Consider the following 13423-nt stretch of genomic DNA (forward strand, 5'->3'; position numbering starts at 1 on the left):
TTGCAAACCATGCAGGAGCAACAAAGTACCATAAGGCACCAAGAAAACACCGAAGTGTAAAAATCCACAATCCAGCCACAAATCAACCATTCGTTGTGGCAAAATGTGGCTCCCCACGTCATGTCACTACCTTGATCGCTTCTATACTTGTTCTCTGCTCCCATGTTTAATAAAATGTACCCTGATTTTTGCACACTAAACTATTAGAGTGTGCGGTGTCTTCTAATTTAATTGATTGATTGGACTTTCATAGTCTGTGGCACCAGCACCTCGATCTAAATTGACTGAGTGCACACCATTGTACCCTATTTGTTAGTTCACCGCATCAGGCGGGGAGTCAGCGCAGCCTCAGTGACGTCAGCGGTAGTTACTGAGCATGCGCTGACTCCCCGCCTGACACGGTGAACTACAGTGTGGGTAAATGTTCAGAAACTTTCCCATGCTAATCAGTTCATGTCCGGTCAGGCGGGGAGGCTGCGCAGGCAGCTGTTCATTCATTCCCCAATTGTTTACAGCCGGGAGCTGCCGCATTAGCAGCACTCCCGGTTGTAAATGTATTTAACCCCTTGAGATGGATTTACAGCGTGGGACTTGACTGTATGGCGGACAGGTATGGGATATCCTGTCCGAGGTCTTACTAACCTTCTTTGGCTGATGCAGTCTTCTGTATTAGGTGAGATGGTGGCAGCCATTTTAGGTAATTGCAAACTTCAAATTTGTTGGGTTAAGCAAATCCCTTAAAAATTTTGACTAATAGATTTTGCTGGAAACAAATGGGAGCTCATCTTTCTACACATGACCCACTGCATATGTCCCACTACATGTGTTCACAGGCATATGCTCATGCTGCAGAAACAGCAATATGGTAGGGACAATTAGCATACGCAGGTAGAAACTTCTGCTGAAATTTTTCTGGGGACTCATGTTTTCTTTAGAATTTACTATAGTGACGTTTTTTATTACAGAATTAAATCCTGAAGTCACCATCCCAGAAGAGGAAAATAATAATTTAAAATATATTATCCCGTGCATTATCCTGATCGTCGTCTTCATCCTTGCCGCCGTGATATATTGTTCTCATAAGAAGTCCAAAAAGACCAGGAGATCAAGTGAGTAAACCTGACCACAAATATTAAGCGCAATGAAAAATTACAATATTTAACTAATCAATTCAATGTAATCTACTCTATTTTATTGTTCTTAAAGGGATCGTGTCACGTGAAAAAGCGCTATTAACCTGCAGATATGGAGTTAATCTGCAGCATAATAGCGTTGTGAACCTGCCCAGCGCCAGCACTTAGACCCACGCTGCTGATACTAAATAAACTTTATTCCCCACTGAAGAGTCCGAGTTCCGAGTTCCGTGGAACATTCAGCCCCCGAGCATTAAAGGACCTGTGTCATTTTAAAAGTTATGGAGGTTGAGGGGAAGGAAAGTAAGGAGGGAGAGAAAGATACTAAGTCAAAAGAATGGGTGTATGAGATAGAAAGTGAAAAAAGAGCAAGAATAAGAGTGATATAGAATAAAAATAAAAGGAAATAGTCAAGGTTACCAGAGTTAAATGGGTTCTATGGAGGAGCTTAACGTCCCGAACTGAGAAAGAGAATTTAGTACATGAAATGTAACTGGTCTGTAAAACATTTCTACCAAAAGAAGATAAGAAAACGCATAAAACTCTGCCTGAGAGATGAAAACCGATGAAGTCGTTATGTTTGTCATCTTGCTATTAGAGCCCATGTTAAACTTTATACTTATAAAAATATTCTTATTTATAAAGCAAGATCCTCCAAGAGGCCATCTCTATAAATCACCAGAGCAACCAAGGATAAGTTAACAGATAGATAATTACCGGTACTCAGATAAGTATTATATACGTATCAGTTTCACAAACTTGTTATTAACAATTGCAATTGCCTACAGTCAAGAGGGTCCCGAAAAAATCAGAAGATATCAGAAAAAAGGGCCCAAATCTTTTTGTGCCTCTCCCCTTATGGCGCTGGGTGTTCTTTGAAACTCTCAGACCCTCTCGGGACTCGGTGGGAGTGGCTGGCCAATCTTCAATTTCAATTGAGGGAAGATCCAGAGCTATGGTGAAGGTAATGATGTCATCCAGTGACCGAAGGGTGAACATCTTACCCGCATGGCACAACTGGAGGTGAAATAGTAACCTCCAGATGTATGGTAAATCATATGACCGAAGCCTGTTTAGAAGAGGTCTTAGGGTTCTTCTTTTCTGAAGAGCAAGATGAGATAAGTCAGATAAAATTTGTATCTTTGACTTGTGGAAAAGAGCCACGGAACCATTGCAGAGTTTTTGCATAATGGCGTAGCAGTGCACGCGACATATGATATCACGCGGTGATCCTTTGGGTTGGGACCGAGAGCCCTATGGGCCCTATCCAGTTCTATCCCTGTATCATGAAACTCTTCCAAGACCTTATAAAAGATATGTTGCAGTGTGTGGAAAGATCTTTAAATTCAACAGTTTCTGGCTGACCCACAATCTAAGGATATTGCGTCTTCCTCTATTTTCTGCATCATCCATAGCATCTATTAGGTAATGCATTTGGTAGAAATGTTGTTTTAATACAGAATGCTGGCCCTACAGCCTCCACACAATAAGATGGATCCCCCACACAATATGATGCCACCTATAGCCCCATACATACATTATAATGGACCCCACAACCCTCACACACAGTATGATGGACCTCACAGCTCCCACAAACAGTATGATGGACCCCACACCCAGTAAGATGGCATCTCTAGCCCTCCACACACAGTCTAATGGACTCAGCAGCCCTAAAACACAATATGATGGATTCCACAGTCTCCACACACACAGTATGATGGCCCCACAGCCTCCACTTACAGTATGATGGACCACACAGACCTCACACAAAGTATAATGGCATCTATAGTCCTCTGCACATAGTATATTGGACTACACAACCCTTACATACAATATGATGGGCCCCACAGCCCCCACACACAATATGATAACCTTCAAGCCCTCTCACACATTGTGATGCCCTTACAGCTGTCCACGCAGTATTATGACCCCAGAGACCACTACACATAGAATGAAGGCCATAGCCAATAGCCCCCTGCTCCACCATAGCAATCACTGGTATTTGCATTGTCTGGATACAGATACCAGAGAAATTGAGATTCCAGGCGGAGGGCAGTGCCTAGCACTTTGAAAATGAAAAAGCTGGAAGCCCACAAAGCCAGAGAAGGCTATAAGAAGATAGCAAAGCGTTTTCAAGTTGCCCTTTCTTCAATTTTAAATGTAATTAAGAAATGGTACTTATCAGGAACAGTAGAGCTCAAGATCAGGCCTGAAGACCAAGCTAAACTTCAGTGAGAGGTGGTAGTAGGATTGCTAGAGAGGCAAATCAGAGCCCCTGCTTGACTGCAAAAGACCTTCAGAAAGATGTAGCAGACTCTGAAGTTGTGGTACATTGTTCTACTGTTCAGAGACACCTGCACCTGGCCTTCGTGGAAGAGTCATCGAAAGAAAACCTCTCCTGCGTTCACACCGTAAAATTCAGCGTCAGAAGTATGCAAAAGAACTCTTTGGCCAAATGATCAAAGGTATTTGTGGAGAAAAAAGGGAACAGAATTTCAAGAAAAAGAACATCTCACCAACTATTAAACATGGGGGTGGATCAATCATGCTTTGGAGTTGAGTTGCAGCCAATGTCATGGGGAAAATTTCAGAGGTAGAGGGAAGAATGGATTCAATGAAATTTCAGCAAATACTTGATGCAAACATAACACCATCTGTAAAAAAAAATCTGAAGTTGAAAAGAGGATGGCTTCTACAAATGGATAATGATCCTAAACACATGTCAAAATCTGCAATAGGCTAACTCAAAAGGTGCAAGCTGAAGGTTTTTCAATGGCCCTCACAGTCCCCTGATCTGAACATCATTGAAAATCTCTGGCTAGATCTTAAGATAGCAGAGGATGCAAGATGCCCCAGGAATCTCCCAGACATAGAAGAATTTTCCAAAGAAAAATGAATAAAAATCCCACAAACAATTTTGATGAAATTTATTCACCTTGGGCAGGGGTTGTCATAGTTCTGTTTGCACTTTAATGGCATGAACTGGGTGAGGAGTCCATCCACAGATTTTGCATTATGGCTCAGTATCTTTAAGTTAAGCCATTGATCTCTTGTCCGGCAGTTCTGATGTAGAATTAAACAGTTATCATGGTGGACAACACAGTAATAATAGTTAAAAACAGAATGAAAAAAAAATCTACATACCCCTTTACAACATGGTGGTTTTCTTTCATAACTAGCCCCACTCTTGTCTCTAAATCATATGTAGTATTGCAACTTAGCCCCATTCAATTGAATTTCTGAACTGCCATACCAGACACAGACTGAGAGCAAGGGTGGCGCTGTAAATCTGTAGATCTGTAGCTAGCTTTAATCCTATTTTTGCGCTTGCCATATTTCTTTACGAGACTTTAAAACAGAGTACAGCTAGATTCACACACCCGTCATTCCTTGTCTAAGTACAGATCACAATGTCCGGACCAGCTATGGGTCTCCCGACCTGAACCTGACAGTTACTGTAAGTCTGGGTCAGAATATTTGGACAATGTTGTCCATCCACGGAAGTGTGAAATCAGCCTAATATTATGGAGGTACCTGTCAAAATCAGTCTTCTAGGGTGATATAGTGAAGCCCTTGCATTGGGCTTCAGTTTTAAAGGGAATCTGTCACCAGTTTTTTGCTCTGGAATCTGAAAGCAGCATAAAATAGGCTAAGAGACCCTGATACCAGTGATGTATCATGTACTGAGCTGCTTGGTGTAGTTTTGATAGAATCCCTGTTTTATCTGCAGTAGATGTATAAGAGCTCAGAATGTTGAGCTGTGTATAACCCCGCCCACACCACTGATTTGTAGCTTCTTGTGTGCCCTGGAAGCAAGTTACCAATCAGCGGTGGGGGCGGGGTTATACAATTTAGCTGGACTACCCTGCACATGACACCTAGTCCTGCAGTGATAATTTCCTGTTAATAAAATATTGATTGTATTGACACTACAAAACACAGACTAATTAATGACACATTCCTGGAAATAGGCTCTCTCGCCTTATATTGTTTGTCTATCTGGTAAATAGCAAAAAGCCTGGTGAAATATTCCCATTAAGAAGCAGAGAGAACACTGGTTCCTTTTTTTAATAATTACATTTGGCTCTGTACGGGCTGCAAATTATTAAACACATGAAGGAAGTACGGGAAATTCCAGACAGGCTTGTTAGAAATACGTCAGTTCATTCTGAGATTCTTGCTGCATACCTGTTTACTCTTTTTTTTTATCAATACTTTTATTCACTGTGTTAATATATTAAATTCGGGGTACAGAAAAGAAAAAAAGAGGGGAAGGGAAAAGGACCATAATTTAGCATCAATATATTCATTGTTGACTTTGTTCACGACACTCATTACATTTCTATTGCACGACACGCCCGTGGTCACACCTGTGTTTTGGAGAACGACTCTCAGTTTACGCGTCTACATATGTACGAAATGTATCCTGGCTACAAAATTAAGAAAAGAGCAGCTCTCATATCTGTGATCTGAACAGCCAATTAGCGCTTTATGTCATTTTGTAATATTTCATGATACTTCCTAAGATATAAATCTACCAAGATTGGAATTCGAGAACTCATGAAAATTTTAGAGAAAAATGTGACTCTTGATTATGTTTTTTTAGTGAAAATTGATATTTTATTTTGTTATGCTTTAGGGTCTAAATAAACATTTGATGTATAAAAAAAAAAATACTCACCCACGGCTCACCTTCCTTGTCCGGGCCTTTGCATCTCTTCCTTTCCCCATTCCCCATCGCATGCATTCTCGTCGTCCGCATCACTCCAGTAGGACGATGCGCTTTAAAACGTTTGGACTTCATGACGAGCTTCGCGACTGCATGGAAGAGGTGAAGAATGTACGCGATGGGAGAAGGGAAAAAGGAGAGGCAGAGAGGACTGGATGGGCAGTGGGATAGGTGAGCAGTGAGGTGAGTATTATTCTTTTTTTTTTTGCCTGGCGGTCTATGGTTTAGCAAAATGGCAACTACAGATGACAGCCATTTTGCCAAATTTGCACTGAGATAATTGCAAATAGTTTACATTCTGGAATTATTCAGATTTTTGTAAAATTTTAGGAGAATTCAATGCAACTTGAATTAGATTTTCCCGCCTCTAGTATGCACGTATCAGTCCTGTTAGAAAAGAATAAAAGGAACCTTCCTGCTCCATCCATCCCTAATATGTGTGGACACTTTTCTCAAAGGTCACAACCATCAATTATATCCTGCATGTAAACTGTTAAAAAAGAAAATTGAATGTGAATACAGGAGGGCATAAAAAAGGAAAAAAGGGTAAGGAGGGGATTGGACACTTGGACCGTCCCAGGCTTAGAAAAGTATTCTAATTCATGTCATAGTCCCTCCCATTAGGATACAGGTATTGTGGTACCACTTTTAATTTGCTATTCACAAAAACTGTACACCTCCTTTTTTTTTCCTTTGTGTTTACTGTTGTTAAATGGAATGGGTATTTTTTTTTACCTTGCCCTGAGCTTCTTAAAGTTCCTGGACCCAAAATCTATATCACTGCCCCCATTTTATGTAGGTTCAAGTAGTTCCAGCATCTGCAAACAGAGAAAAAATATTTGTTAAAAACTACGCTTCAATTACTTCGCTTTGAAATAGAAAAAAATTAAAAATGAAACACTTGGCCTACGCATTTCAAGCCCATATAGTGCCCTTGTTATGATCTGTTTATGCCTGGTGCTATGATTAAGGCTTGAAATGCGTAGGAAATATTTAATTTTTAACTTTTTTTTCTATTTCATGTATTTAAAATGTAGTTTTGACAAATATTTATTTTCTGCTTGTGGATTTTGGAGCCATTTATTTTCTACTTCATCTACTACTTGGGAATTAGCCCACAGTCCTTGTCTGTGCAACGCACCCAACAGATTGCTGCCTAAACTTTAACCTGTGAGCTGGTGAACTTGCTTTGGTTTCTGTATGTTTTCATGCCCCCTTCTTATGTGGTAGATGAGTTTTAGTCGGGCTAGAGAGTAACTGCTATCTCTGAAAATGAGAAAACTCTTTTATAAAGTGACCTATTGAGTTTCCAACTCTTCGGGATGGTCTCCAAAAAAGGGGAGACCGACTCTTCTGGATAGACACATAAGGAAAAGGCTGACAGCACTCACTAAGTGTGGACGCCCACTCTCAATCCAAGGAACCCACTTGGAAAATAACAGCAGTCAGAAGAAATGAGAACAATCCAGGTGAACAAATTGAAAAGAAGCTTTATTCCGCCATAAAAGTACAACGTTTCGGCCTGTAGCAGGTCTTTATCAAGTACTTCTCATTTCTTCTGACGACTCTTCTGGACAGTCTCTAAAAAATGGGAGACCTCCAGGACTCTGAAAGATTTGTCAAGTATCACAAAACAATCCCAGAAAGCAGTTGTTCCATAAGGTTTGTTTCTTGGAGGAGGCATTGAAGGGGCAAAGAAGAGATATAGAAAGGGTGCAGAACGGGGTTTGGACTGTAACAGGCATATTTAGGGGAATCATTTCTGTACTACATAGTGTAGCAGAATCTAAAAAAGAACTGGAGTCCCTCAACCTGTATATAACCATTCAGACCTAGTCCGTGTACCTTTATGTCATGTACAGACAGATGATCTATTCATTTAAGCAAAGAGAAAATAATTGTGCATTGTTGTTTTTTTCAGTACCATTACAGAATGGGCAAACACCAACCACAACAGTGCCAAACAACGATGTCACTCAGCAGTAAGTATTTCTTCAGGAATGTAATATCTGCTTACCCACGCAATCCAACCATAGCCATACTAGCCCAATTTAGTTTGACTTATAGTAATTCTGAATATAATGTTTAAGGCACAGTCTCGACCTCATCCTTCGGAATCAAAATCTAAAAGAATGTAGAAGACAGAAGCAAAAAGAAAGAAATACTTTGGGAATAAAAATTGGTAGAATGAAAGAACATAGAATTTGCTGGTTTGTGAAGACCTCCAAGATCAGAACTATTGGAGATTTTACTTAGTCTTGGTGACCTTATCACTGGCCTATATGACCGGACACTGTTTTGCACTTGTATCTCCGATTATTTTTGTGGTTTTGTTTTGGTCCTGTAATCTGAAAAGGTTATTGGTCACACATCTTCTTCAGTGTAGGGAGTCTACTTCAATGTCTCTCCCGCAAAAGTCTAATTTCCTTGTGTTCTACCATGGCCAAGATCAGTATCGCTCACTTTTCTTGGATGAAGTCTTGTAAGGTCATCGAGATTCAAAAATCAACTCAAGAGATTGAATGTATACATAGAGGAGTATACACCAATGAAAAATCTGAAATGTATAGTAATGGGTCTTATTGGTCATAGGTACCTCTTGTGTCCCCTGTGAACCACAACCAATGTTCCCTCCATACTTATGTCACACGTTTTGGAAAGTTTCTCTATCTCCTTGCGCTAAGATTTACTGAACATTGAACCCATGTGATACTTAAATAGTCTTATCTCCTCCCACTTGACAAAGTTGATGATAATCTTAGGTGACTTAAAAGGTACTAGAAACTCTCTAATATTATTATTATTATCAAAATCACTCGAATCAAAGAGCTATCAAGATCTACTAAGTGACCATTCAAATTTCTGTTGTCTTTCCTGTTGATCTATCGGTTGACTACAGCCAAGGGTCATGGCATGGTCAACAGCCTATTGTCTACTTTACTCAGGGGCTAATTTAGATAATGTCTGAGTTAATCAGGAGCTAATTTGCATACAATTTGGGTTACCTTTGGTTATCCTGCAGTAAAATTGGATTACTCACACTTTTCTGTTGCTATTCAAAGAGGGCTGTCCGCTTTGAACAATTTATTTGTGAGGTCTTGTATCAGGTTCGGAATGTACAATATGACCTTTCACCAGATCAAAAGTGGACAGTTTTTTGCAATTGTTGCATTCCCACTGGTCCCCTGAATATCATTTTTTTTTTGTTTTCTTACAATTCGTTATAGGGTTCTAGAGACAAAAGCTTTTTTATTCAGTGATAATTTTTATGGCATTTTCCAAAGGAACATGGTTCATTGGTTAATTACGCAGAGCAGCTTTAAGACACGCCCCAGAGGATCCAATGAGGACTGCCCCCTAGGTAAAGATAATAAAATTTGTCCATATCCTTGGAACCATATGGCGGATTTAAAAAAAAAAACAAAAAAACATCCCAATCAGGAAATCTGTTGAATAAAATAAGAACAAAAACTACCCACTTTTGACTCAATAACAGGTCATCTCTGAAGTGGACTTTCAAATAGGTTTTCCATATCAGAAAATATGTTTTGAGAGTTTTTTTTTTTCTAAATGTGATATCTTCTATAGTTTTACTTCATTATCCAATATACTATTTCTATTTTTCTCTTAGAGAGGAGGCCGAATCATTTATCCAAAAGAGAGAAGATACTTCTTAACAAAACAACAGATTTATTTTTCCCTGGATGATTTCACCAATATATACTGACATCACAAAGGGGATATGAAACTGACTTTATATATGTCCGTGACACTGTGTCATTCTTCCAAAAATTCCCTGGAATGTTTTTTTTTTCATGAAGATTGACCTACCTGACTAAGAAAAGAAAAACAAGATTTGATTTTTTTTATTCTTTAATAAAAAGAGAGTGAACTTTTTTCGTTTTAGAGATTTCCAATGTTATTATCATTAGATAAACGTATGGTGGAGTTGAAGACAAGCTAGCCTATTGAATCACCCGGTATATCGGCATCCGACAACAGGAAAATGAAGGATTTCACATATAAAAATACACAACTTAAAATTGGATTGTCTTTTTGCTGTTATTTTTGTTTTTTGAATGTATGGACCTAATCTTTCCGGACCTAATGATGGACTAATAAGTGCACTGTATATTTTTAGATAAGCTGTTCTTACATTTATAAACTCGCATAAGCTTGGATTTATGGGCGGCAGGACTTTTTATATACTTTTGGGTTGTTTTTATAGTGATTTCTGACTTATTTTTTTTATTATTATATATTTATATATACCTATAAACAAGAGAAAAAGAACAAACCCAGGAAATTGTATCAGTTGCAACAGTTGGTTTTTTCTCTTTATGCTTCAGCAAGAAAATTAAGCACTTTATTTTTTTGTATACTGTTTTTCTTGGAATTTCTATTTTTCATTTTTGTTGTGTATATATATATATATATATATATATATATATATATATATACAGTATATTTGCATAGGGGATGATGTTATAATGTAAGATAAGCCTTTGTTGAAATCCAAATTCCATTTTAGCAAAAACTGAGTTTTAATCTTTACTCCATAAATCTGTAGTTCTTGTGAAAATAAGAAACTTTATCGTATATCTTATCAGAGAAATTAACTTCTTTCGTTCCTGGACTGATCTTTCATTCTAAAAATGTTTAATTCACGGCTAAAATCTGTCTTCGGTGAAGACAGATTTCCCATCACTGAGATAGGAGATGACAGTTGGAACTAAAAGCTCTATGGCGAACTGTAACATTCTGTTCAGGAGAACTTGCAGCAGAATGCTCGTCTGCCTCTAGCTCCTCCCCTCTCCATAGACTTTTAAAAGCACTGATTGTTATCTCCTATCACAATAATGGGAAAATCTGTCCTTAGTGACTACAGATTTTCCCATTGCTGGGATAAAAGATGACAGTTGGTTCTAAAAGCTCTATAGCGAACCATAACATTCTTTTCAGGAGAACTTGCAGCAGAATGCTCCTCCTCCTCTCCATAGACTATTAAAAGCACCGATTGTTATCTCCTATCACAATAATGGGAAAATCTGTCTTTACTGTATGGAGATTTTAGCCCTGAATTGAGAGTGAAAGATCAGTCCAGAAGGAGAAAAAAGCAGATTTCACTGATAAGATACATTACAAAGTTGCTTATTTCCATTCGTACTATTGATTTATGAAATTAAAATTAAAATAAGGGTTACTGTTTAAACCTTGCAGGTGTATTTTTGGATAGAACAAGAATATATTATAATATTATAACTATGAGATCTGGGTCCAACTGTTGAGATCCTAAGTCAACTATGGGATTGACGAAAGTAGTCAACTCGCACACAATTGATCTATCTCCGGCAATCCTATAGAAATTGAATTAAAAAGCGGTGCATGTGGACACACTGCTCAACTTAAAAATTGGGAACAGCTTCCCGTTCTGGTGACCAGCATGGGTCTCAGCAGTTGGACCCCCACCAAATTAGTACTTATCCTCTATCAGCTGGATAGGTCGTAACTTGTTCTATATGAAACCCTTTAAGCTTCTATGTTGGTATTGTTGCAATATGGGTTCTACAAAGTTCTAGTACATGTACAGAGTGATACAAGAAAATGTATTGACAATACAGTAATTACCTGCTATCTGCTGACAGGTATAGGGTGTCATATACAAGCCGGGCTTCTTCGAATGTAGGAATTCTATAAAAAAAATTGCATTTGCAAATGAGCCACTTGTGACTGTGAATTTTCAAGCCAACTACTCTTTGGTTGTTGTTAAACTTATATTATTTCTCTCAGTGGTAAAGAGTTGCACAATTTGCTGGCACTAATGTTCCATCTGAGCCTTGCAGGCTGCTGAGCGGTGAAGCAGTTGAGCAATCAAAATTGAATTAAAGGTGGGCAACCGGCCAACGGTGAGCAATGCTCCTATACTAAATAATAGATTGTGTGTATTATACTTGCTGGGCTTTGGAAAATATGCAGCTCCGTCTCTCCAGATTTAGATAGAAGAATGTTAGTGACCAAATAATTTTCTACATATACACAGTGCAAACATAAACAATCCTATAAAAAACATGCATATAGACATTACGCTCACATACATGTTAGACGTGTAAATGTATGCTGAGCCTTACAAACACGTAAAAAATACCAAGAAACGACAAATATATTTTCTTGTAATTTTTCCAAATTGACTAAAAACCCATGATGATGTTATACTGTGTAGACAACCAGAATAATTTTTTCCACCCCTTCAAGGATATTATGCTTGTAAGAAGAATTCTATTTAGGTTTTTAGGCTGAAAGAATCCTCTTATATATAACTACACACTGTTACATCTGCACCCTCTATAGCGGATCAGTGTGAATGACGGAATTTGGAATGAGGGGAGTGAGCTCAGAAGCTGCGAGGCCGCTCCCGTGCATGGCTTAGACGGAGCACTAGTTGGCCCTTTCGCTGTTCTAGGTTATTACTATTGTAAATTGTACTGTTTAAAGCATTTCTGCTATAATATTTTTCTTATGGTTTTTCATGATATTATTGAATTAGTTAATTTGTACGACATTTTACGCAAAATGTTGACCCATAAAAATTACATTTTGGTGGCACAAAACGACCTTCCATTTTACATAAATAAATATAACAATGATTGGTGAGTTCATAGCATAAGTGCCTGGAGGTCTTCTTTAACAGTTTGTGCCAACAACCATTCCTGAATTTCCGAGACCTCCTTTTGTCTTTCAGGATGGCCGCAGTGATTCTCAGACTGCCAGATGAACTCTGTATATTAACAGTCCGAAATTCTCCCTGCCGCTCTTAGATTGGCAAATTCGAGAGAATTAGGAAAAGTGTCAGACTATTGATGCAGACACCAAGAAGCACTGTGGCCATCCTAGATGAAAAAAAGATGAGCCCAAGAATCTTTGGACTGGCAGCACGATGCTTAAAAAGGAGGGCGCTTTCTACTTAGACTAAGAATTCCATAATTACTGGCCAGGAGTCCTCAGAGCATAACGAACAACTTTTTTCTATGTTTCTATGGCAATTGTGGAACATAAATAATTTAGATAGAATCAAACAAATTTCCCATCAGAATTCGAAATTTGGCAAATTTGCTAATCTCTACTAGCATGCCAATTGTTCCGGTAATCTTAAGGGGTTCAAAGATTCAGTCTTAATAAAACGCCATCAATGTTTTAGTTCCCGTTGTAAATGACAAGTTGTAGCATTGTAAACCTGTTAATTACATCCAAATGTTCAAATTTGGAATATAGAACCTGTATTTTATTTATTTTTTTTTTTTTTTACTTTTATTGTGTTTGCTGAGTGTTTCAGTTTTGTTTGTATTTATGGAAAACAAAGCCTATGACAAAAGTTTATTTAGAACATATTGAATAAGACTTTCTTCTTTTTTATTAACTATTTATGCATTTTGCAGATAAAAATGAAATGTAAAAACAATTATTTATTTTATTTAATGGGAACCCGACACATTAAGAATGTAGACAGATCAGCGGTATGTTAGAGAGCTGGAGGAGCTGAGTAGATGATATATATGGGTTTCCA

At 38.2% G+C, this 13423-nt stretch overlaps 1 protein-coding gene across 2 annotated transcripts in view; it reads left to right on the top strand.

Annotated features, from left to right (window-relative positions):
- The window catches only part of CD86 (CD86 molecule), an 83530-nt gene extending 72397 nt beyond the window's left edge, over positions 1 to 11133 (top strand). For both annotated transcript variants that reach the window (XM_077293777.1, XM_077293776.1), the window contains 3 exons: positions 966 to 1109; positions 7784 to 7844; positions 9494 to 11133. In XM_077293777.1, coding sequence (XP_077149892.1) covers positions 966 to 1109; positions 7784 to 7844; positions 9494 to 9539 — 251 coding nt within the window. In that variant the 3' untranslated portion in view covers positions 9540 to 11133. The remainder of the gene's footprint in view (positions 1 to 965; positions 1110 to 7783; positions 7845 to 9493) is intronic.
- The last annotated feature ends 2290 nt before the right edge of the window (positions 11134 to 13423 follow it).

This window comes from Ranitomeya variabilis, chromosome 3 (genome assembly GCF_051348905.1).
Source record: "Ranitomeya variabilis isolate aRanVar5 chromosome 3, aRanVar5.hap1, whole genome shotgun sequence".
NCBI lineage: Eukaryota > Metazoa > Chordata > Amphibia > Anura > Dendrobatidae > Ranitomeya > Ranitomeya variabilis.